This window comes from Pinus tabuliformis, chromosome 1_2, assembly GCF_031772625.1.
Source record: "Pinus tabuliformis cultivar Carrire ecotype Pingquan chromosome 1_2, CPIR1, whole genome shotgun sequence".
Classification (NCBI taxonomy): Eukaryota; Viridiplantae; Streptophyta; class Pinopsida; order Pinales; family Pinaceae; genus Pinus; species Pinus tabuliformis.
In genome coordinates, this window is record NC_142298.1 from 561,875,210 (window position 1) to 561,902,269 (window position 27,060).

The 27,060-nt window shown below is 39.1% G+C and overlaps 1 protein-coding gene across 3 annotated transcripts in view; it reads right to left on the minus strand.

Annotated features, from left to right (window-relative positions):
- Positions 1 to 24,336, minus strand: part of LOC149206839 (ferredoxin-thioredoxin reductase catalytic chain, chloroplastic-like) — a 225,414-nt gene extending 201,078 nt beyond the window's left edge. The window contains exon 1 of one of the 3 annotated variants that reach the window (XM_089395596.1): positions 24,027 to 24,336. In XM_089395596.1, coding sequence (XP_089251722.1) covers positions 24,027 to 24,138 — 112 coding nt within the window. In that variant the 5' untranslated portion in view covers positions 24,139 to 24,336. The remainder of the gene's footprint in view (positions 1 to 24,026) is intronic. The other 2 variants (XM_089395598.1, XM_089395597.1) reach the window with 2 other exon arrangements.
- Positions 24,337 to 27,060: the final 2,724 nt, after the last annotated feature.

Consider the following 27,060-nt stretch of genomic DNA (forward strand, 5'->3'; position numbering starts at 1 on the left):
ACAATATAAAATATTGTGGAAACAAAACACTGCACGGGAGACAAATAAACACACACACAATTACACTGTTGTTTTTGAACCAATGTCCCCAGAAAAACCCAACTTGGGAAAATCGGTCCAGCAGCTGAGGGTTTTATTATTTTGCAATAGTAATCTGAGTACAAATCATTAGATGCCCAAACTGGCAATCTGATACAAAGAATAAATTGGCAAAGAGGTAGTGAGAAATATTCTCACACTGTCACTGGCGATCTGAATTTGATCCAGGCTCTGAATGGCTAGCCCCACGCTGCCTTTGCACAGTCTCTGCATCAGCCTACGCAAATTTGCATCACAGCTTCTAGGAACTGCGTCACCCTTCCAGCTAATCTTTTACTAACTGGAACTTCGACCCTCTGGCCCTTTGGTCTCACACCCCGGCTCTAGATCTCAACTGCTCCCCAGCAAAAATATGGACTCCCTCTGAAGCTCTGCATTGCCTCTGCGTGGCACTGCGCTACCTCTCTGAACCTCTCGTTTCCTTCTCTGCCTTGCACTCTTCGAAACTGGAAAATGCTCCTCTGATCTACTATCCATGCCCCTCACTGCAAGAAGATCACTCAATCTCTCTCCGACAACTCAGCATTGCTACTCTTGAGAAATTTGATCTCTAGATCTCACTATCTCGATGTGTTCTCCAAGTGCCCATCAAGCTCCTTCTTATAATCTCTCGTTGGAGCACCCAGCCGACATTAAAACATAGTCAAGAGCTAAGATTAACTGGGAGTTGATCCTCGTCTTCTTCTAGAAGATTCACACTATATTTAATTAATACCCTTTAATTAATCACAATTCCTAAGTTTAGAATTAGGAATACATTAAAAATGATTAATTATTTTAATTTAACCATCTCTAGGTGGAATTCTCCCAAACAATTTATGGGTCTTGGAGAATGCATGTGTCCTATCCTCTCTGGAAAATCTCGAGGCTAGAGCACATCCAATGCTACATAAATCAACAATAGGAAGGACGATGTGGTTTATGTTGGGTATTGGGCATTTATTGTCGTTAAAGACATTTGTTGACATTCTATCCATATATTGGATAGGTCAAGTGTTGAGTGTGTCTCCATGTATTGCATTGATGACATTGTCTCAATGATGATAGCTTTTGTCCTAGAGAACATATTGAATCTCAATTAATAGTTGGACAAAGACAACCCACAACTTTGGAGGAATCACATTTAGTAGAGCCAACAAACAAACTTTGCAGAGCATGTAGATTCAATGGACTAGAACATGGGAGAAATGCATCATTGTGCTTGGGCGAATGGATCAAACTAATCACTTGACCTAGCTTGAGAAGAAGGGGCAATCAATGCCTAGGAGCATGGGCAGTTAAGTTGAGTGGCGGAAGTAAGAAGTTAATGTGCTTGTCGAGTTGTCATTGGTTGGTTCAAGCGGTGGTTAGAGTTGTGCTGGAGGTTACATGGATGGGCATAGTTTTTGTTGGAGAAACCAAGAACTAGTGGTTCCAAAGTTAGTCATGAATTGAATGATTAGGAGCATAGAGATTGTAGTAGTGAAGGTAGCAATATTCTCGATGGTGTAGGAATTTGTGATGTTTGGTCCAAGATGGGGTTATTTCTAATTGTTAGCAATGGAGATCATTTCATGATGGATGACTTAGGTAAAGCTTGTGAGTTGAGAAACAATGTATTTGTTGTGTGTAATAAGGCAATGACCATACAAAATCTAAACCTATAAATCACACTAGAATTTTGTAGCAAATCTTAGGATGATGTATCATTGAAAATAGTGTAATGATCCATATGATTGTGGGCTTATATTTTTTTCCTAGAGTTGGTACCCAGGTGATGCTGCAAAAGCATTAAGATATACCTACAACTATGTATATTGTATTTCAAGGGCATGTGCTTCATCCATGCAAAACCTAGATAGACATGCATATCCCTTTGCAATGAGTCTTTAATGACTAGATGAATTGTACACCTGTTATGGAGGAGTAGGTGATGTGTTCGTTGAGTGCTCTAGAAATAGACCGTTGGTTGTGGACTCTAGGAAGTGTATTAGGCCTAGAAACCTGGAGGTTGAGTTATTCTCTCATGCAAAACCAAGATGGGGATGGACATGTTGCGCATTCAAGAGAGGTTTGTTAAGGAGTTGAATGAACTATGTACATGAAGGACTTCCTACAATTATGGAGGTTAAAAAGGTGAAGTATCCATGTATTCTTGTGGATGGTGGTAGTGTATATGGACTTCAACGAGTTTGATATGTACATGATCAAGGTACAAGATGTGAATGGCCAAGTTGAACCATATAAAGACTTGCTACTAAGGAGTGTCTTCGGTTTTTGAAAGTATTTGATGCATGGACCAGCTGAAGAGACTTGACTAAATATAGATCAAGGCAATTACTCACTAAAGAGGAGTGTTGGAATATGGTATAAGTCCTACTTGTCTTATGAGTTAGTGTGTGATACTCATGATCATACAAGTGGGTCTTGTAATCACATGATTTACTATTTTCCATGGTTTATTGGTTATAGTATCATGCAAAGTGTGTCTCTAGGTGAAGGATCATCTTCTATGTTTTAGGGGGTTGTTAGATCTTAATTGAATGAGAGATCCATTCCAACAAGATTTAATCCCAAGTTGAGTATGTGGTTAAGACGTTCCTTGCACTAGTTGTTCTTTTCCTAAGATAAAGTGTCTAACTTTGGCCAAGACATTGGTGTATATATGTGTGCAATACCACATTGAGAAATAAAATTACCTAATGTTTTGTTGAGGAAACGCTATCAATTCTCCCATGTCTAACATCCCAGTAAACAACAATGCTCCACAAGGGTCTAACGAACAAGAATGCAAGGCTTTCTTTATGTTATATGTTGACGTTTGTAGCTCGGGAAGGTACTCTTGCATAGGCCTAAGTGTCTAGGCATGCAAAAGTCACCCAAAGTCTCCTTAGAACACTTGCTCAAGTATTGAGTAAGATGTTACTGTAACTTAGCTTAAGTCTAACTTAGGAAAGGCACATAATTAATTATGTTGGCTATTGAGCTAAAGAAACTTGGGAAAAGTAAAGTATTTACTTTAATGATTATGTTTTAATCACAATAGCTGATCTCAAGTGAGGCAAGATCTAATCTTGGCCATCCATCACTTTGGAGATTAAGGTTAGGAATTTAACTCAATGAGAAGTTATAAAAGCAAGGCTAAGGAGAGGAGAAAGACACACCATACAGTAGCACAAGCCACTACGTAAGAAATTTTCTCAAGTGAGAAGCGAGATACTTAAGTGTGCCAAGTCCAAGGAAGGTGCAGGGGTACAACATTAGAGATATAGATCAGCCAAGTAGATCAAGGATAGATCTAGAGGTTGATCAATTGGATCAAATCCAGGGTATGTTGTAAATGTATTTTCCTCAATTGGACCATTATCCTAGGATGGGAGCCCAAGTAGGTTCAAATTATTAATTTAATGAAGAGTTGTTGATTGGGTAGAATTTGTATGTGTCACATGTGATTAAGATTGGTTGTGTAATTGTACTTCAATGAAATAATTGTGCTAATAACATAGTTTTGCTTTTATTCAGTAGATTTATAATAAATCTACTAGGAACTACTTGTTAGGTGCTAGGTTCAGAATTTAAAATGGTATCAAAGCGAAAACCCTAGGACGCTAATATCAAGGTGCCAATTTCATACAGGCGTTGCAGGGGCCAGGTTTGGTTGCAACTGTGCGTGGCAACAAAAATAACACAAGTTGAGAATCAAAAGGTCATACAGTGTATGGCGGCCAAGGTTTGCTGAAAAATCTATATGGGCAAAAAAATTAAGTTGTGCAACAATGTAAAGTTTAAAAAAATAAAATAAAATAAATGGGGCTAACAGCTAATAGGTCTATCAGTCATCAGGGTTGACAAGCCAACAAGGCCACCAACCATTGTAAGGGTCAATTTTTTGGCACAGATTGAAGGAGAGGCAAGTGGCAGAGGAAAATTGGCGATGGAGGCTGAGCATTAATCGAGTGGTGCGAAGGCTAGGATTACGGAGCAGGGCCGAGAGGTGTGATCATGTGCAGACAAGCAAACACAGCCATAGAAGTCGACAGAGTTGTCAAATCTAGCAACGGGGCACGGGCAGCAAAGTGGAAGATCACCAACCAATAAAGTATAGTCATGAGTGAAGAAGAAAGATTCGTAGCCACAACAAGAGAACAGTTGAGGCCAATTTTGCAGGCATCCAGAGCCACCAAGGCCATCACAACCAACCGTAAAGGTTGCAGGACAAAGAGAATTGAGCCGTTGTCGAGAGCGCAAGGCAAGATAGAGAAAGTCGTCAAGGACAGAGTTGAGCCCACAATCGTCAAGTGGACAACCCTAAGCTAGTATACACATCAAATCACTATGGAGCTGGACATGGAACACTATCGATGCCAACACAACTAGGTTGGGGGACTGTCGAGCCTCGACAGAGGTGCAGGGCATAGGGCCAGCCATAAGGCACACCATGTTGATTTGGGGTAGCATCGGATGTGCTCTAGCCACGAAAATTGGTGGAGAGACTAAGGCACATGAGATATCCAATACCCAGAAAGGATTTGGGCAAATTCTAAACAGTTTGGGAGATATTAAAATAATTAATATTTTTAATGGAGTCCCTAAGTCTAAACTTAGGGAAAATAAATTATTAATGTTAATTAATATAAAATTGTGTTAGAATGGTCCAAAAGTCATGGATCAAGCCAGATCTAATCTTAGTCGTTGATTAGGGACTTAATCTCGATCATTGATTTGTCAACAAGAAAAGTATAAGAGGAGGCTTGAGGGTCACTTGGAGAATACACCAAGAGATCAAGATTTAGACTTTTTGGGGCTGGGTTTGCTAAGAAAGTTGAGAGAGTGATCAGAGTTGCAGTTGAGGGGCAGTGAATACAGAAGCAGAGAGGCAGAGATAGCACCGGGAGGATCAGCGTAGTAGCTGAAGGGAGGGACGCAGAAGCAGCCAAAGGTTCACGCAGAGCTAGCCAGGGCTCACGCAAAGGCAGCCAAGAGCTGCGCAGTGCCTCAGAGGGCCATCGTGGGTGACGCAGAGGGCTAGAGGACTGACCAGTGCCTCCAGAGGCTGACACAGGCCAAGCCGTAGTGACACTAGGCTAACGCTGGGCCACAGAGAGGCTAACGCAGTCCCTAGAGGCTGACGTTGGGGTTTCGTGGGGCAGATTGGAGCTGTGGAGTTGTCAGAGTGTTTATCCGGGGTTTCAGCCGGACTATCTACTTCCGAGTAGAGAGGTACTACTGCCTAGATTTTTCTCTGTTGGGTGAGCCGGATTTGGCACACAGATTGTATTCTGAAAGTGCTTAATAAATCAAACCCTCAGATAGTTGCACTGGTTTTCCCACATTGGGTTTTTCCGGGGACATTAGTCCAAAAACAACGGTGTCACTTGCGTGCTTGTTTCTATTTCCTTCAGTTAATGATCTGTGATGTGTTGAGCATGTACTTGTATTTATTTCCAGTATTTACATGGTAAATAACTTGTTAATTAACAGAACAAGTAGGTAGGAATAAATCAGTAAAGTGCATGAAGGGTTTCTAACGTGTCAGACTTAGAAATTCCAACATGGTATCGGAGGGTGGTTGCAGATCACAGTAAAACTGAAGGCATCAGCTAAATAGAGCATTTGCAGTAGATTCAGTTGTCCCGAGTGACAGAGTTGATCCTTGTAGAAAGCGACAGAGGAAAGAGTGACGCAGAGGGACTGCGTCATCAGTCTGGGCCAAAGAGAGGCCAACGCAGAGGTTGAGGAAGGCAGAATCAGAGTCACATAGAGCCACGCAGAGGCCAAGAGGGTTGACACAGTTGGCTGAGGGAGTTGGTTTGCCGGTGTCGGGATTGCACAGAGCCAAGAGGCTCAATCCTTCAGTTGCTAGGGCATAGGAGGTTGTGGGTAGTTTGCGGAGTGAAGCTGGTGGGGTACTGTGGTCAGAACAGTACCTAACAGAGCAAGACCAAGGTAGAGGGAGTTGCTGCTGAGGCGGATTTCTAGCCAAGGAATTCGGATCAGTGTTGCAGTTGCACAGACGATCAGAGTGGGGCAACTTGATTGCCGGTGCCGGGATTGCACAGAGCCAAGAGGCTCAATCCTTCAGTTGCTGGGGCATAGGAGGTTGTGGGTAGTTTGCGGAGTGGAGCTGGTGGGGTACTGTGGTCAGAACAGTACCTAACAGAGCAAGACCAAGGTAGAGGGAGTTGCTGCCGAGGCGGATTTCTAGCCAAGGAATTCGGATCAGTGTTGCAGTTGCACAGACGATCGGAGTGGGGCAACTTGACGTTGGCAGAAGGATTTCCAAGAAAGAAATCGGGACTCATAAGGAGTCCAGAAGAGAATATCCAGACGGGAAGTAGAGAGACTCAGCAGGAGTCAAACTGAGAACTTCTAGACGGGAAGTAGAGAGACTCAGCAGGAATCGAACCAAGAACTTCCAGACAGGAAGTAGAGAGACTCAGCAAGAGTCGAATAGAGGACTTCCAAGAGGGAAGTAGAGAGACTCGGAGGAGTAAACAGAGGAGCAGAGATGACCATGAATGGACTGAGGGATCAGGATAGGCTGGATAGAGCATCCAACTTTGTGGTCTAGAAGGCCAGGATCCTGTCCATTGTAGACAGATATCGCATCAAGGCCTTCACCTTGAAAGTAGTGGCGATCCCAATTGACCCGACTGAAAATGAGAAGTATGAGGAGGCAATGGCCAGGGTGAAGTGCATCATCCTTGATGGGGTCAAGGATCATGTGGTCCAACATATTGCTAAGAAAGAAACGACAAATGAGATGTGGGAAGCCCTGAAGAAATTGTACCAGCATCTTCTGTGCAGAGGAAGATGTTACTTGAGAATCAGCTAAGGTCATACCAGATGCAGAAGGGGAGCAAATAGATCATTTCCTCAGTTGGTTGAAGGAGATCCGAGACCAGCTAACTTCCATAGGGGCTACACCTGATGAAGAGATGTTGGTGAGGACCGCACTTAACGCAGTCTCTGAGGAGTGGGAGACATTTGTCCAGAGTATACTGGGCAGGGCAGATCTTCTAGACTGGGAAGAATTGTGGACAGCTCTTTGCCAAGAGGAAATCAGGCGGTTGAGTAAGACGGGGAGTAGCGAGAAAGGAGTCAGGATTAAGAAGGAAGAGGAAGAGGATGCAACTCTAGCATCTGCGGGAAAGCGGGAGAAGAGGAAGAAGAAGGACCTCTCCAAGGTCAAGTGCTTCCACTGTGGGGAACTGGGTCACTATGCGAACCAGTGTCCAAGAAAGAAGAGTAAGGGAGAGGCTTCGGACTCTAAGGCAACGCTAGCGAAGGCGAAGAAGGAGACCGAGGAGAATGACGATTGTGCCATGAATGCTCATGTGCCACTTGAGAAGAAGTGGGGAGACATCGAGTTGTAGTCAGGAGGACTACAGGTGATGAGGGGCAGGATCCTTGAGGTACCCAACCGCTTGGATTATACCTTGCTATAGGAGCCTCGAAGAGGAGTAGCAGTATTGGCGATGTCAGTAGAGATGGATGCGGATGGAGCGACAAAGAGAGCTACAGTGCAGGATTCCCAAGACAACGCGAGGCTAGCAGGCTGCAACAGTGTGAGAGGCACGGAAGTGTTGCACCAGTGCAGGATGGCACAGAGAAGTGTGCAATGGTGCGAGATGCATGGAGTTGTTGCAGCAACGCAGAGGTCAAAGAGGGATCACTTGTCAGTGACAGAGGGAGCTTCAGCATCAGGAGTGTTTCTAGCTTGACGGAGATGTCAGAGTTGGGAGATCAGTTACTTACTTCTCAATAACTGAGTTGCAGTGCAGCAGTTAGAAGTGGTAGTGCTATGGGCAGCATGATGAGAGGGGTTGCAGTGCAGATGCAGTAGTGGCAGTGGCAGGGCCATGGGCAGCAGCACGGATGCAGAGGGAGTTGCAGTACAGATGCAGCAGTCACAGTGGCAGGGCCATCGGTAGCAGGATGCAGCAGTGCAAATGATGGGCAACAGGCCTAGCATCAACACAGGGACCGATGCCAAATGATCAGGGTGATACTCAGTGAGGAGTATTACTATTTGGGGTAGCATCGAATGTGCTCTAGCCACGAAAATTCGTGGAGATGCTAAGGCACATGAGATCTCCAATACCCAGAAAGGGTTTGGGCAGATTCTAAACAATTTGGGAGATATTAAAATAATTGATATTTTTAATGGAGTCCCTAAGTCTAAACTTAGGGAAAATAAAATATTAATGTGAATTAATATAAAATTGTGTTAGAATGGTCCAAAAATCATGGATCAAGCCAGATCTAATCTTAGTTGTTGATTAGGGACTTAATCTCGGTCGTTGATTTGCCAATGAGAAAAGTATAAGAGGAGGCTTGAGGGTCACTTGGAGAACACACCAAAAGATCAAGATTTCGAATTTCTGGGGCTGGGTTTGCTGAAAAAGTTGAGAGAGTGATCAGAGTTGCAATTGAGGGGCAGTGAATACAAAAGCAGGGAGGCAGAGATAGCACTGGGAGTATCAGCGTAGTAGCCGGAGAGAGGGATGCAGAAGCAGCCAAGGGTTCAGCAGAGCCATCCAGGGTTCACGCAGAGGTAGCCAGGAGCTGCGCAGTGCCTCAGAGGGCCAGCATGGGTGATGCAGAGGGCCGGAGAGAGGCTGACGCTGGGGTTTCATGGGGCAGATTGGAGTTGTGGAGCTGTCAGAGTGTTTATCCAGGGTTTTAGCCGGAATATCTGCTTCCAAGTAGAGAGGTACTACTGCCTAGATTTTTCTCTGTTGGGTGAGCTGGATTTGCCACCCAGATTGTATTTTGAAACTGCTTAATAAATCAAACCCTCATATAGCTGAACTGGTTTTCCCGCATTGGGTTTTTCCGAGGACATTAGTCCAAAAACAACGGTGTCACTTGTGTGCTTGTTTCTATTTCTTTCAGTTGATGATTTGTAATGTGTTGAGCATGTACTTGTATTTATTTCCAGTATTTGCATGGTAAATAACTTGTTAATTAATAGAACAAGTAGGTAGGCATAAATCAGTAAAGTGCATGAAGGGTTTCTAACGTGTCAGACTTAGAAATTCCAACACATCGCGAACAATAGACCGAAAGTACATGCGGGTAGAGAACAGAGACAATCATACAAGGATGTTGTGTTGCAACCAGAAATTGTGCAATTTGTATGGGAGTTAGAGCAGCAATAGATTTTTCAATTGAGATTGGGTCAAGTTGCCTACAGTGGCAGTGGGTCTTCGATTTGAAGACAAGCTAGATGGAGCCTTATATTTCCTGCCTTAGAAGGCTAGGGTCATCTTGGTTCTCAAGGAAAACAATCTTTAGGAGTTTATTGAGAAGGTGATCCCAGAGCCAACAGATGTCAAGGAGAATGCTACCCTAGCTAAGAGGGAGATAAGGGCACAAAGGGTACTCTTGGATACAGTGAAGGACTATTTGATCCCTCACTTGCCCAAGAAGAAGTTAGCTAAGGAGATGTTCGATGCTTTGTTGGGTCTATACCAAAGCAAGACTGTTAACAGCAAAACAGTGTTGAGGGACAAGCTCTGGTCTACGCAGATGAGTAAATCTGATACAGTGACAAGTTACCTGATGAAGATCACTCAGATTCATGATCAACGTGTAGTAGTGGGGGAAAAAGTGGATAATGTAAAGTTAGTGAACATGACGTTGAATGACTTCCCAAAGACATGGTATTTGTTTATCAGAGAAATCTATGCTTGAGAGAACCAACCCTCATTTGATAGGCTATGGGATGACTGCATCCAAGAGGAGATGAGGGTGCAGTCAAAGGCCAAGGCCAAGGCCAACAAGCAAGACAGTGATGAAGATCTAGCTCTTATCAATAAGAAAATGAAGAGCAAAGGAAAAGGTTCGAGCAAGAGTGAGTAGTCAACCTCAAAGTCGGACAAGAACAAGGACTTAACTACGGTCAAGTGTTTTGCATGTCATAATATAGGACACCATGCTTCACAGTGTTCAAAGAGAAAGAAGGGTGGAAAGGGTACGCAGTCAGTTGTAGGTATGTTGACAGAAAATCAGGTGGAAAGTTTGTTGGGAAGTTTGAGACAAAATTCTCACTTGTGTCCTACTGTTCCTCAAGTGCCATACCAACCAATGCGACTATTTGATAGTGGAGCCACACGACATATGACAAGACCACAGGAGCTCTTTTAGCCTCACAGAGTGGGACCTAGAGGTGCATGTGGAGTTTGGTGTTGATACCAAACATGTAGAGAAGTGAGTTGGAATAGTGATATTCCAGCTTGATTCAAAAGGCATGTTGGAAGTGAAGGATGTGTTATGGGTGCTAGAACTCGAGAGAAGTTTGCTCTCAGTCTCCATGATAGAAAAGAAGGGGTTTGTTGTAGCATTCCAAGATGGACAGGCATTGATCAAACCCATGGGATCTAGCTTTGACAATGGCCACATCACGTGAGTTAGAGAGGGCAACCTGTATACGCTAAAGGCCAACCTATTCGAGCAATGGCAAGAAGCAAAACATGTTAATTTTTATCCTTGAACCTAACACTCGACAATTCATTAACCTAGCAAACTGTAGATCTACTGAATGAAAGCACATCTAAGTTCTTAACTTAATTAGCAGAAACAAAATTTCACATAATCGGAAACAAAAATCCACATAACCAATCTCAATCACAAAGACACAAATAGATTTTGCCCAATCAACAGTTCTTCGTTGAAATTTTGAACTTATTTGAGCTCCTATCCTATGTCACAAGGTTCGCTGAATTTGAACCTTGAGGTTCGAAATTCGGCAAACCCGAAAAAAAAAATCAAAATCGTTCAAGTTCGGCAAACCTGATAGTCGAACCTCAAATTCGAACCTAAACGAATTCGAACCTCAACAAATTCAAACTTGAAGGCGAACCTAAAGACGACTTGGCGTTGAATTTTATAATTTTTTTAAATTTTTTTGGGGTTCGAGGTTAAAGTTCGGGTTGTTTCTGCTAGTTGTTTTAAGGTTAATGAGAAGAACCATGGGTAACACATGGTTTTCTCTTGTTCCCCTTCCCGTCAATTAGTTTCCCGCGCTGGCCACTTGTTTGGCTTTATTTACCATGGTTGTCGATAGATTTTCACAAACCAACTTCAATCTGAGTGTACTCGCTCTATTATGCTCAGTGTTGCTACTACGTGTTGTATTGTATACAATTCCCTGAATTCAGTTTCTAGATTTTGCTTGTCCCCGCCGCTTGGAGCGTGAAATGAATCGTGGTCGTGATTTGTGGCTTGTGATTTCTCCATGATTTTGCAATATAGTTCTATTGTAATTTGTATGTTTAAGTTTTGATTATATTTTAATTATGTGATTTTTTTCCGAGATTATAAGTATTTGACATTATACATATTCTTTTCTTTTAAATTTCGGAGATTGAAAATTATGCCATTCCTTTTTGTATTTGCAAACTACAATGGTGTATGTTTACATTTTGATTTAACTAATGTCATTGATAATTAGATGCTATTATGATTAATCTATTCATGTATGTTTACTAATAAGTATTAAGAATTCTTACTCATATAGCTTTATTGATTGATTTTGATTTTTTATTATTTTGTGGCATATATATGTATATATATATTGAAAAATATGTATAGTCGAATTTTATGTCGAACCTCATACGAACCTCGTCGGAAAATTTGAATTCGAATCGAACTTAATCGCCGCTGAACTCGAATCTGAATCGTGTGACATAGCTCCTGTCCTGGGATAATGGCCCAACTGAGAAAATTACACATACAATAAGTCTTGGAACTGATCCAGTAGATCGGGCCCTAGATCAGTCCTCGATCTCCTTAATTGATCTAGATCTTCAAGATACCCTTCTACACTTCCTTAGACCCGACACTCTAGAGCATCACACTCCTCACTTGAGAAAATCCCTCTCACAAAGGCTAGTGCCATTGTATGGTGTCTTCTTCTCTCCTTAGTTTTGCTTTTTATTACTTTACGTGGAGCTAAATCCCTAACCCTAGTCTCCAAAGTGATTGATGGACGAGATTAGATCAATGTTTTTAAAACCGGAACTAGTGACTGGACTAGTCCACCTAATGAACCGGTTTACCGATCGGAACCGGTCAAACCGGGACTGGTTAGGTCTAAACGAACCGATTTTAGAAAAATACATTAAATAATTAATTTTTAATGAAACAAAACTATTTTTAAGATTTAAAACCATGATTCCAAGCCAATAGAGACAAAATATGCAAAGTTTGCTCATTTATATACCATGTAAAGGTGAATATATCAAAATGGCACTGAGTGCAATACATATCATCGACAAAATAGTAAAATACATAAGCAATGAGGCTCTAAATGGCCTATAAAGTCCAAAAACAATGTTGCAAGCTATGAGGCCATTGGCCTACTACAAGTCTACAGTGTACACATGATCAATCATCAAGTTCATCACCACTACTAGACACAGGATCATCATCAGGAGCTACATAGACATCATCTGGTTCAGAGTCTGAGGATGCCTCAGCCTGATCTGCAACTTGTGATGTGGCGCATCGCTATTGATTTGTCTTATGTGTGTTGTTGTGTGAGTTGAATCTTTCAGTCATTCTTATGTGTCTTTTTGCGTGATTTGAACCTTTCAGTTGTTATGATGTGTGCGACATGTCGCTTTCATTTACAACTTATCATGATAAGGCCTTTTCCTTGTTGCAATTTACTTGATATTGAAGTTTTACTTTCTTGTGAGGTTGAGATTTTTTGAAAGTTTAAGTAGCTTGCAAAATGCAACATTTGCAAATTCTTTTCCTTTTGCTCCCTATCATAAGGAGTGGAGTTTTCAATCTTTCATTTACATGTGATCTGATGCACATTATTGAAAGTTCCAAACTTGTTTCTTTTGCTTTGTGGCTCTTATGGTCTTATTGCACCTTTATTGATACCCAAAGGTACATCATTGTGCAACGTGTTGTGGTAACTTTGAACTTCAAAACTTGCAAACTTTGTGCCATAGGTTGATACAAAAAATCAAAAGATAGAGGCAGTTGATAAAATGACACAGGCTTAAAAGGTTCAAAGTCTAGGAGATTTTCACCTTGTCATAAGTATTAAAAAGTTAAAAGCTTCGATGAAGCATGCCATATTACAAAGATAGAAGGTTGCCAAAAATTAGTGAATGTTGCTGGGACTAGCAAGTTCTAAGTTTAAGTGACATGAAAAGTGTCACAATGAGAGTAACTTTCGAGGAGGTGTGTCAAAGCTTGAAATCTTCAACAAAAGACTTGAGGTGAAGATAAAAGAGGGACTAGTAGATGGAAAATTAAGGCTTAGCAACACTCCACAAATTTCACAAGTCATAAGCTCAATGCCAAAAACGCTTTAAACAACACAAGCTAAAGATCTAATGTGAAACAAGGCACTTGTAGGTAAAAATTTAAAATGTAGTTGTTTCAAGATGTAGGTGGACTTTAAGTGGCAATGGATGTTGATTCCAACTCAAGCTTGTTTCATTTGAGTCACAACCTCTACTAGCTGCACATCTTGAATGTTTGATGTTAGTTGAACCAACCTAGCTCATTCACACTAACATTATATAGTAACCGGCAGGTTTAGGATGGAACCAGCCGGTTTGACTACAAACCGTCCAGTTAGGACTGGTTAGGGCCAAAAATCCGCCACATCGCCATCCTGACCGGGTTTTTCAGCCGGTTCCAACCGATGGCCTTGCTCACGAGCCAGTTTAACCGGTTACTGGTTAGGAAGGCCGGTTTTAAAAACACTGGATTAGATCTCACCTCACTTGAGATCAACAACTAAGATTAAACATAATCATTAATGTAATTTACTTTACTTTCCCTACATTTACTTTAGCTCAATTAGCCAACATAATAATTATGTGATTTTCCTAAGTCAAAACTTAGGCTAAGTTACATTAACAACTTACACTTGAGCAAGTGTCCTAAGGAGATTTTGGGTGACTCTTTCACACCTATACAATTAGGCCTATGCAGAAGTACTTGCATGAACTACAAACATCAACACTCCCTCTTAGCAAGGGAGGTACTTTTTCCCCTTGGAAATGGCTTCGATCTTGGAACTACATTTGTTGCCATGGTTTCTCCCTCTAAACTAGAAGCTTTCCCTACCACCTAGTCTAGAAACATCCTCGAAGTCCTACTCCCTTTGGACTAGCTCCTAGAAGCCTCTTGATCTTGAACATCTTATATGGTCATCTCATACCAAGGGACCTTCTTGACAGACTTGGAGGAATCTGATGACTGCTCCACCCCACCTAAACCTGAAGGTTGACGAACTAAGCTATTCAACCTTTGGAACTTCCAACTTCTTGTTCTTTGTCATTGCTCTGCTTCTTGCCATTGCTCGAATAGGTTGGCCTTTAGCCTCTATAGGTTGCTCTCTCTAACTCCAATGGTGTGGCCCTTGTCAGAGCTACATCTCATGGGTCTGATCTGTCCCTGCCCATCTTGGAACTTGTTGTCGCACAGATTGACACGACAACGATCAGACCGGGGGCTGTCACTCTGATCCCCGATCTCTCGGTTTAAGCTTGTCTCCCGCGGCTAAGGGGGGTAGACCCTACAGAAAAATGATGAAAACCAACTGTGAACCAGTTGGGTTGGGAGACACGAAGGAGCAAGCACTAAATAGATTTTATTAAGTTAATAGACCAGTGCCTTAAGAGATTGATATTTAAATGATTACTTGTTAGATAATATAGAAATATAGACCATGAATAGCAATCATTTGTCATCAAATAACTTAGAACAACGCAAGATTATCTGCTAAAACCACAAAGTTCTTGTAATGACCAAATCTCAATAACGATATCCAGCAATTAAGAAAATTTCGATCAATGCTTTAAACAACAACACAATTATGAATCATTAACCGGATATCATATGCAGCTAATCTTTAAGATGAGCATTCATGTGCAGACTTGTCTAAAATGATAAACATTTATTCCACATCAGTAATTTTGAATCTCAACATGATAATTTCTCGAGAATAACTGGATCTGGCAAAAAGAAAATTTCCACAATATTTTTTATGCTTTTCAAAGACGGCAAAAAAAAAATTTAAGCTAAAACTAAATAAAATCTAAATCTATGCTAAATTTTTTTATTTTATTTTTTTTATTTTTTTTATTTATTATTATTTTTTTTTTTTTAAATCCTAAAAGCTGAAACTAATTAAAATAAAACTAAAGCTTAAAAAAAATAAAATAATTAAACTAAGCTAAATTAAAAAATAAATTTTCTAAACCTAAACAAAACCCTTTATCATAGACCATCATAAACCACCCAGTTCTGCGACACAACTATAATCTAGCAGATTAACACACTAAGCTTCTCCTAAAATTCTAATGACAAAATCCATCCCGGCTTTGGGGTCAAGCTGAAGGAAAACTCTGCCGATCATGGATCGGTGAGACGAAAAACCTTCCAGGACGTAGATTACCATTAGAAAGTTAGGTCCACCTAGGCAATTTACATACACGACTCATATCTGCTAAGATTATTTACAATTCATACATGCAGACTGGGTTTACAATTAAAATGATCAAGCTGCTGATGACTGCAGGATGGCATGGACACGTCGATCAGGTGCTACCCCTTTTTGCAAAGAAAAGGGGGTGTACTGCATGGGTAGTTGACACGTAGCGGTCAACATCTGGCTCTACTTGGGGACACGTTGCTGCACTGCAGGAATGTGAGAATCCAGAATCTGCATCCACGCAACACACAGATAAAAATAAGTAGCGTCCATCCAAAAAATCATCATGTAACGTTAAGCACAGGAAAGATAAAGGCTCTTCATTTATTAACTATCTAGAAAAGTAAATCTAATCCTAAAACAGAAATGAAAATGCTGAAAAAAAACAAGGAATAGGGTTAGAAATACGATACAAAGGATGCCCCATGGCATCAGATGTGTTCAATATAGTGTATACTGAGCATTTGCCTGCTTTCAGGCAAATCTGTCGGCTGCTTGTCGGATGTGCCATGTCCAATTTTGCATATGGTAGTACTTTTTCCTATCCGAAAATCAAGCTGCTCGCGGCCGTCTGATGCATCAAATCTTCGTCTCATTCTCTTTCTCTTGCGCTTTTTCTTGTCAGGCTGTATTACTGATGACGTGGAACTTTCTGTTTCAAAGCTATCAGCTGAAGTATGTAAGATATGCGTGACATGTCCTTCTTCATCTTGCATCTGATCTTTATCATTTTTAGGCCTATCTGGATCACCTTCAATTAACCATCTTTCAATCGAACCAATGACCTCCTCATAATAAGATGGAACTTGTTGCAACAAATGAGAAGGCTCCTGATCTGTTGATGTCCCCTGGTTTGACCATTGTTGAAACTTTTGAACCTGTATTTTAATGGCATCCATCTGACTAGAGTGTTCAACCTTTATAGCATTGATTTGCCTGGCATGGTGTTCTTCCATATCTTTTATTACTTTATCGTTCTTTTCCTTTATGTTCATCAAGCAATACCGCATGGAGTTTATTTCTTCTTTATGATTTGCTTGCATGGTAGCCAACTGATTATTATGATTGAACGTCATGATAGTCATTTCTTCATCCATAGTTAATAACTTGGTCTGCATAGAATTAATTTCCCTATCATGATCAGCTTTCATGGTCATCATATTTTCCTCTAAGCCTGACATCTTGCTTTGCATGAATCTAATTTCTGTGTCATGATTAGTCTTTATGGCCTCAATTTCTTTAGCATGCTGATTTTGCATAATCTCCATCTCCCTACTACGTTTTTCCAGGTGGGTGCATAAAGTTCTCACATAATTGACGTAATTAGTTTGATTAATCTCCATATTTTTTACCAACATCATTAGTTCTTATATAATTTGCTATTGATCTTCCTTTTCGTTGTCACTTGTCCCTGCTTTTCCACTATCATGGACTTGGTCTGAAATAGTACAGGTGGATGACACATTCTGATATGAAGAATCGTCTTGGAATCTTTCACTGACAACTGGACCTTTTATCAAATTATTTTTATTCTGTTGAACAATTTTAGGGGTAGAAGGCAAGCTGTTTGGATTACCATATCTATCTTTAAAAGCATTGACAATGTCTTGTAAAGAAGTGAAAGAATCCTTAGGAAAATTGTTAAACCAATTCAAAGCATCACCCTCTAAAGAAAAGACAAAAAGACGCATTTTGATATCTTCATGATTAAACTGAGGGGGTCTACAATATATGATCATTATGTGAGTAAACAAGCCTAGATGCCTTCTAACAGCGATTGAATCACCACCCGAGAACACAGGTAATTTAGAAATGGCCTCCTCCGGAAAATCATGGAGACGGTCAGTAAAATGACATGGTTTAAATGAATAATCCATGATGAATAATAAGGGATCCAATGGATGATAGAACGAGATCTCTGCTCAAGAAAATCAATAGATGAAAGAAGTGGAGTCGCTACTTGAACAATGAATCTGATTCTAAGATCCAAAAAGGAACCACAAGCAGATAAGAGGAAGGCTTCTTGTCTGGGAAAAATGAGAAAATGGAGTCGCCACCCAAACAAGAAACAAACCGAAGAGATGCTGCTGATATGACGAAAAATAAGGCAATAAAAGATCCAAATGATAACCCCAAAGGTTGAATCTGCCAGCTCAAATGAGAGACAGAAAGATGAGAAGATGAATGTCGATGAAACTCCAGGAACAGAAAAACTCTGTCCCCGGCAACGGCGCCAAAAAATGTTGTCACACAGATTGACACGACAACGATCAGACCGGGGGCTGTCACTCTGATCCCCGATCTCTCCGTTTAAGCCTGTCTCCCGCGGCTAAGGGGGTAGACCCTACAGAAAAATGATGAAAACCAACTGTGAACCAGTTGGGTTGGGAGACACGAAGGAGCAAGCACTAAATAGATTTTATTAAGTTAATAGACCAGTGCCTTAAGAGATTGATATTTAAACGATTACTTGTTAGATGATATAGAAATATAGACCATGAGCAGCAATCATTTGTCATCAAATAACTTAGAACAACGCAAGATTATCTGCTAAAACCACAAAGTTCTTGTAATGACCAAATCTCAATAACGATATCCAGCAATTAAGAAAATTTCGATCAATGCTTTAAACAACAACGCAATTATGAATCATTAACCGGATATCATATGCAACTAATCTTTAAGATGAGCATTCATGTGCAGACTTGTCTAAAATGATAAACATTTATTCTACATCAGTAATTTTGAATCTCAACATGATAATTTCTCGAGAATAACTGGATCTGGCAAAAAGAAAATTTCCACAATATTTTTTATGCTTTTCAAAGACGGCAAAAAAAAATTTTAAGCTAAAACTAAATAAAATCTAAATCTATACTAAATTTTTTTATTTTATTTTTTTTATTTTTTTTATTTATTATTATTATTTTTTTTTAAATCCTAAAAGCTGAAACTAATTAAAATAAAACTAAAGCTTAAAAAAAATAAAATAATTAAACTAAGCTAAATTAAAAAATAAATTTTCTAAACCTAAACAAAACCCTTTATCATAGACCCTCATAAACCACCCAGTTCTGCGACACAACTATAATCTAGCAGATTAACACACTAAGCTTCTCCTAAAATTCTAATGACAAAATCCATCCCGGCTTTGGGGTCAGGCTGAAGAAAAACTCTGCCGATCATGGATCGGTGAGACGAAAAACTTCCAGGACGTAGATTACCATTAGAAAGTTAGGTCCACCTAGGCAATTTACATACACGACTCATATCTGCTAAGATTATTTACAATTCATACATGCAAACTGGGTTTACAATTAAAATGATCAAGCTGCTGATGACTGCAGGATGGCATGGACACGTCGATCAGGTGCTACCCCTTTTTGCAAAGAAAAGGGGGTGTACTGCATGGGTAGTTGACACGTAGCGGTCAACAGAACTCTATATAGAACCCCTTCTTCTCTATCATAAAGATTGAGAGCAAACTCCACCTGAGTTCTGGCACCCACAACACATCCTTCACAATCAGTCTGTCTCCTTACTCGAGTTGGAATATCATTGTTCCAACCCCCTTCACTGCATGTTTGGAATCAACACCAAACTCTACATGTAGTTCTGAGTCCCACTTAGTCAGGTTGTCAAACAGCTCTCGTGACCCTCTCCTTGTGGCCTCTATGCTAATTCCTTCTAGCAACCACAAGGAAACTACAAGTTTATAGATCCATTAGGATCTCCCTTGTGGATCTGTCTCGGTCCTTTGAGACATCCACTAAAAATAAATCGCTACCAAACTCTCAACCGGCACCAAAGTTATCAGAACTGAACTAGTGATCAAACCAGAAAACCCTTTGAATTGGGAACTAGTCAAAATCGGACCAAAAAAACGATCAACCAAAAACACATAAAATATTCAAATTTTAAAGAAAAACATCTATATTCATCTGCATCCATATGAATCCAAACTATTTATAAACAAATAAGCAAAAGCTGTCATTTATATAGCATGTAAGGGTTCACAAAACCAAAATAGCATCGAGTGCAATCCATTTATGAACCAAAAATGCATCAACAAACAGACTCTAGATGGCCTCTAGCATCCAAAAAATATCATGCTACAACAAATACCTACATACCATCAAAATCATTGCCTATATTAGGATCTTCATCATCAATATCACCCTCTAAGCATTAAAATAAGATAGAAAAAATGTAGCATGTCAAATCGAGATTTTGTTTGAGTGATGGGTACATTTTAGTAGGGTCATGATAGAGGAGTTCGACAAGCAATGCCACTAACAGCAAGGTACATAAAGGGCTTGGTGGTCTTGATTAAATACTAGTTCCATACCCTCGTACATGACAAAATCCAATGGAAACATTGCAATCCTCCCAATCCTAAAATCCTAAAAAATTGTTAAGTCTACTAGATTTTGAGTGAGATCTAAAATTCTACTTTCTCCATATGAAATCGAACGAGGTTGGAACCACTTTCAAACATCTTGAGCCATTTCATGGTAATGTTCAAAATTTAATAAAAGGATGAAAATGAAGATAAGAGAATGTCACTTTTACTTTAAGAATTGAACATTATCATGAATTGCATAGCAATACTAGGCCCATAGGCTTGAATATTAAGTTGTCCCACTCAAAAAAATTGTTTTTTTAATAACGTTTGGAACGTCTTTGGTCAAATTGTATGAAACCATCCAGTTTGGTACAAACTAGTCAGTTCAGTATATCGAACTAGCCAGTTCCCTAACAAAACTAGCCGGTTTAGAACTGAAACGACCATTTTTTATTCTAAACCTCAAATCGGACCAGTTTGACCCCCAAATCGATCGAACTGGTTGGTTCCACTGGTTTCGATAACATTGACCGATACAGTCCCCCTCTCTCCCTCTGAGGGTTGATCTTTGCCAATCCTGTCAGTACTGTCCTTCATACCACACTCTATCGGCCATTATCGGGTCATGCCTGTCACGACAAATCCTCTACCCAAAGACTGTTTCTTAACTACCAACACACACTATCCACCTTGTGATGTCTGATCATGCAATCCATTGTGGTGGATATGTCTCGACAAAGCTATCAGCATTACTTTTTTTAACCCAACCCTGTCCCCGCATGCACCCCTAACGGCCAGCCTCTGTCTCAGCCTTGAGGCCTCAATTAATTCTCTTGCAGGCCCTTTGACCTACAACACTCGTCCCGTGGCTAGCATTCGTCTGCCCACGTGACACTAGCCCACCCTGCTCAGATGTTGTTTGTCTTTGTTGATTCTCTGCCTAGTTGGCAGTTGTGTCGACTAGCCTCTCTGGCCCACACACAGTAGTTCTGTGAACTCCAACAACTCTCCTTGTCTCAACCATCCCTAACGATTGTTGCAACAGGGTTTGTTGGCTAGTTTCCTTACCCAATCTATTACTCTAACCTATGGCACTGCGATTTGCTCCTTGACGACAAGCTAACTCGTTCCAATTCCCTGTCAGTTGCCACTTATCTCAATTAGCCAACATAATAATAAATGTGATTTTCCTAGGTCAAAACTTAAGCTAAGTTACATTAACAACTTATTCACACTTGAGCAAGTGTCCTAAGTAGATCTTGGGTGACTTCTTACACCTTAGGCATGTATAGAAGTACCTGCCCGAGCTACAAACATCAACAGAACAGTGACAGAGAACAAGGCGCGGGAAGCTCCAAGGTTGAAGGAAGTTATCCTTCAAGTTCAAGTGCGAGAAGCGGTTAGCAAATTCTTCCGAGTCTATCAAGGTGGTCTTGTGGGATGAGATGACCTTACAGAATGTTCAAGGGTGGGAAGCTTCTAAGAACAAGTCCAAAGGGAGCAGGTCTTCAAGGATGATTTTGAGCCAAGTGACAAGGAAGGCTTCTAATTCAAAGGGCGCAGCCATGTTAGCAGATGCAATTCTAAGGTTGGAACCAGTTCTAAGTGGCAGAAGTATCTCCCTTACTAAGAGGGAGTGTTGATGTTTATAGCTTGGGTAAGTACTTTTGCACAGGCTTAAGTATCTAGGTATGCAAAAGTTGCCCAAAATCTCCTTAGGACACTTGCTCAAGTATTGAGTAAGTCGTTATTGTAACTTACCCTAAGTCTAACTTAGGAAAAGCACATAATTAATTATGTTGGCTATTGAGCTAAAGAAACTTATGAAAAGTAAAGTATTTACTTTAGTGATTATGTTTTAATCTCAACCATTGATCTCAAGCGAGGCAAGATCTAATCTCAGCCATCCATCATTTTGGAGACTAGGGTTTGGGAGTTATAAAAGCAAGGCTAAAGAGAGGAGAAAGGAACACCATACAGTGGCACAAGCCATCGAAAAAGATATTTTCTCAGGTGAGGAATGAGATACTCAAATGTGCTAGGTCCGACGAAGGTCCAAGGGTACAGCATTGGAGATCCAAATCAGCCAGGCAGATCAAGGACAGATCTAAGGCCTGATCAGCCGAATCATAACCAAAGTATGTTGTAAATGTATTTTCATCAGTTGGACCATTATCCTAGGATGAGAGCCAAAATAGGTTCAGATTATTAATTTAATGAATAACTGTTGATTGGGCAGATTTGTATGTGTCACATGTGATTGAGATTAGTTATGCAATTGTGCTTTTGTTGAATAATTGTGTTAAGAACCTAATTGTGCTTTTATTCAGTAGATATGTGATAAATCTGCTAAAAGCTAATTGTCAGACGCTAGATTCAAAATTTAACACTATCAATGTTTTGTTGGTCTGTTTTTTGGTTTTGCCACTTGGACTGATAAGGAATAACTCAACTGGTACTGCCAGCTACTAGGATCGTATAAATATATATTTATTTTAAAGCTCCCGGGATTTTTATGGTTTTGCCACTTGGACTGATAAGGAATAACTCAACAGGTACTGCCAGCTACTAGGATCGTATAAATGTATATTTATTTTAAAGCTCCCGGGATTTTCATGCTCAGAAAAACCTTCGTAGTTACAGATTTTTTTGTACTTATCAGTGAAGATATCTGTTTTTCGCAGGATGAGAAAATATGTATTTAGTATTTACTCATCTACCAGATAATAACTAAATAAAATAAAATAAAGTCAACTAATCATAATTATAAGGATAAACATGGCTCATTAGATAAAAGTGAGGCTTCGCTTGCATCACTTGATAAACTTCAGAATATCTTACCGGACACTTTCCATTGGCAAATCAAATGTCATTTCATATAGATGGTCAAAATTCGTTAAATTAGCTTTAGTCTATCATTCTATGTTTTGGAAAGTTTTTTGGTATTTTCTGGTCTAATTTACTTAGAATCTGAGTCTATTTTTTGGAATCACAAGTTTGAGTTGTGAACTCTTCGGCCCCGGTGTTTTTCAGGATGGTGAATCTATATATGCAGTCAAAACCCATTTTAAATAACAAAAATTAAAATTTGACCCAAAAATATTTGTCAAATTCCAACCAAAACTCCCAAACATAGAATATTTAGACAAAACCTTTAAAATTAAGATGAGTTTATAGCCTCATTTTGACTCGTTTGCGTAGCATCATATAAACAAAATCTTTTGCGATAAAGTGAACCATGATATGAATTTTGATATTTTCCCAAAATTAACTTCCAAGACACTTTGATAAAAATAAATAAATAAATGGTTTTTAATTTTTAGCTAAACATAGTTTAGCTTAGTTAACCTGAAATAACAGACTGCGAAACAGCCACAAATGATTTTCAAATCACCTGAAATAACAGACTGCGAAACAGCCACAAATGATTTTCAAATCACCTGAAATAACAGACTATGCGAAACAGCTACAATTGATTTACAATTGATTTCCAATTGATTCTGTTAAGTTCACCAATTGGGTCTATCGAGAGTTCTGTTAAGTTGATCAATTTGGACTAGTTTGAGTGACTAATATAAGATGCTACTTATTTCACCTAGTCTAAATTTTTGAGTGACAAATATAAGATGTTACTTTCTTCACCCCGGTCTAAATTTTTTTTAATATGTTTGTTTTGTATGTATTGATTTAAATTGTCAAGTAAACTTGACCTTATCTTTACTGAAGAGTTTGAAAATGGACAGGATGTTTCCAAACAATTTATTCAATATTATTAAACTAGTTCAGTGTTAACAGGTGTTTAGATTAAATTAATTGGCACCCTGATTTACAGTAATAAATTTATTAAAAATACTATCCATAAATAGTGTAAAGCATCCCCTAAATTTAACCACAAAATTTTCCCATGAATCCAAAAATATATGAAATCGTGTCGAACTGAAGATGATTTGATTCTCATCATTTTGCCTTCACTTAAAGCGGTTCTCGGTTTACTATAAGCATTACTGGCACACAACCTAATCCGATGTTTGAAATCGTTTGAATGTTGCAGATTAGCTAGCATTTTTAAATTTACCCTGACAAACGCCAAAGATAGGTGAAACTCTGATTACGGGACGAGAAAGAGGTTACCTTTAGCTCGGACTCGCATCGGGTATTTGGATTGAGTCCTGGCATTTGAGGACGACTTGAGTGAGGCGACGCTCAGATTTGAAATGGAAGTGTTGATAACACTCGTCGCCATTTTGTTCTCCACGACAATCACTCCACATATTCAGAACCTCCTCACATAAAAGCTCTTTAAATGGAAGTTTATTTAAAGCTATTATTAATGGAGAATAATCTAGTTGTCAGTTTTAGTTTGGTGTTTTGATTTTGTACAGAGATTAGGTAAGGCTGAGATGTTTGCATTGTTTGCTTGACAGTTTGGGCAAAGATTAGGTAAGGGTAAGATGCTGGTAAGAAGAAAGAAAGAGGTCAAAGATAGCGGTGAATACTTCTTGGTTGTTAAAGAAGTGGTTTCTAGTATATTAAAAAACTTACCAGCTAAAACTAATGTTAAAGCCAACATATCGATTACTATAGTCCCTCGGGCAGGGACTAATAAATAAAATTGTATTTTTTTATATGCATTTAAAAAATATTTATTTTATGAAGGTTATGTATGGGTTTAATTATATTTTATTATAAATATGTTAATTTATGTGTTATTAAGATTGTTAAAAAGAAAATTGTTGAGAGTCGAATATATTAATAATATAAAAAATATAAGTAAAAGATTTAATTTATTTTTTGATAGTATATGTAAGAATATGATATGTATGTCATATTCATGTTTTTGTGTTTTAAAATATCACTAATTGGTACACCTAACATCTTAAGGTTATCCAGGTTTCCACCTAATTTATAAGTATCGATGATTTGGAAGGCTCAAGGCAAAGATTAAGACTTTTTTTCTTAAATTTTCTCGCAGTTGTGACTTCACTTTCCAGTTATCCGCATTGACCAAGTCAAGTTTTCCTTGATTGATTTCTTTATCCAAATATGCCCTTTCATTCAACTCAACGAGGGCATTTATAAGTTCAATATGAACTTTAAGATATCAATCATATGCAATATTTTTTATTAAATTTTCTTATGATTTTGAATAGGCTTGGCAGCCTAATTATTTCCTAGATAACCCAAGGGACCCTCTCCCTTGCATCTTGTGCATACCAATTGTCTCAACATAAATTATATCAATACAATTATCTTTAATTTGATGACCATTCAAGAAATAATTGGTCTTTATTTGAGCATCTATTGATTTTTTATTTTCCTATAACCTTGTCTTCTTGATGCCCACTGGGCATAGAGCAAACACTGACAAGGTGTTTTGTTTAGCACTCCACGGTGTAAAGGTTAATGGTTCGAAACTCAGTGGGCAAAAATCCAACCATGCTAAGGGCTAGTGTGGCCCAATTCAGGTGTGATCCCCAAGTGATTTTGATGGCTTAGATGCCCGTGGGTCGTGGCTACTCAAGCCACAAGTTAGTCATGTCATTCATCTCAGGACTCACATAAACTATCAAATAAACAAAAAACCGTTGTCCCTTTGACAAGTCTTTCCATAGTCGACTGAGGGGACCATCTTCCATGCAATCTCAATTTGTTGCATTATGTTTAATCCAACATGATCAGACCACTTAGTCTCTAGATCTATCCATCACTTACTCAACTGACCTTCACATAAATCCCTATACAAACTTGTACTTCATAATAGATTCAACTGACTTTGAAATCTCGAGCCATCCCCTTTTCCTTTAAATGGTTGGACATTAGTCCTTAAGGCCTCATCGTGGCTCATAAAAAAATTCTCTTCTTCTAAGAGATTTTCTCTCACATAGGGAAAATTTTAGGGGGTAATATTCGCAGGTGAGCTAATTTTCCATGTTTTTTCCACAAAAATATTTGTCAATCTCCATTTTTTCTAAAAATGATTTGCCCAAATTCTATAATATAAAATTATTTTACCTTAAAAAAAAGCCAAAATTTATAGATATTATATAAAGTCATTAGAAATTTGAATATTTTTACAAAAAAAATGTCGAACATTTTACAATTTGCATATAAAGGACTAGTAAGATTCACCAAGGTCGTTAAACATTAAAACAAATTTTCATCCTTAATTTTTTCCCTGTGAGTCTCACGCAACATCAAGGCATTCAACCCCTCACCTTACCAACACTTACTTCGTTGGTCTTCATGTTTGTTTATGTGAAAGAACCCATTTCACAAAAATACTTCAGGTTCTTTCTCATATCAAGGATAGCATCAACATGTCATTTCAATATCTACATCACCCTCATAGCCTCGCCATGGTTTTCCTTTTGAATTTCAAAGCATCTTCAAGACCTTGTCATTGTCGTGATGGCAATTCATACACTCTTACCAAGGGGCTTTCCACCTCCATAAGGAAAATCTAATATACATAGAGTAGTCTCACTCACTTTCCAAGTAAGCACTTGCACTAGATTATTCAAGGAGATCATTATATCCATTAAGCATAAGTCTTTAACAAGGTCAACATTCCATAACTTAATCTTATTGGCAGCAAGCCTTGTTGCTACTATGTATTCACATCAACATTCATACCATTTATCATGCATCCATACCATGCATTATTCAAGTTACTCAAAGGTACTTTTAAGTATTCCCTACATACCATCACATGCACATACACCTCACACGTGATTCTTTCACTTATATTTTAAACAAATCTAATATGTAGGCTTTGCTTCCCTACTTTACTCATTCTATCATCCTTAAACATACTTTTCAACAATATGGCTCTCCTTTACCAAGAAAGTCTTCTCTTTCACCAATGCTTCTATGAGCATCATGTGCCATGTAGCCTCCCATTGAGGCAATCAAACAACGTTAAATATTCCTTAAACAAGTCAAGTAAATATTATGCTTTTCTTATTAGCTCAATTGATCTATGCATATATCCCCACAATTCAGTAATCACAAACAATCACATTCCTTGTCCATCTACTCACTTCATGTTCTATGCTCTACAACATCTTGTATTCTTCTCTTCAAGGATACACCTCACACATATCGTCACATGCAAAGACTCCTCGCACATGATTCTTTCAATTAGATTTTAAACAAATCTAATTTG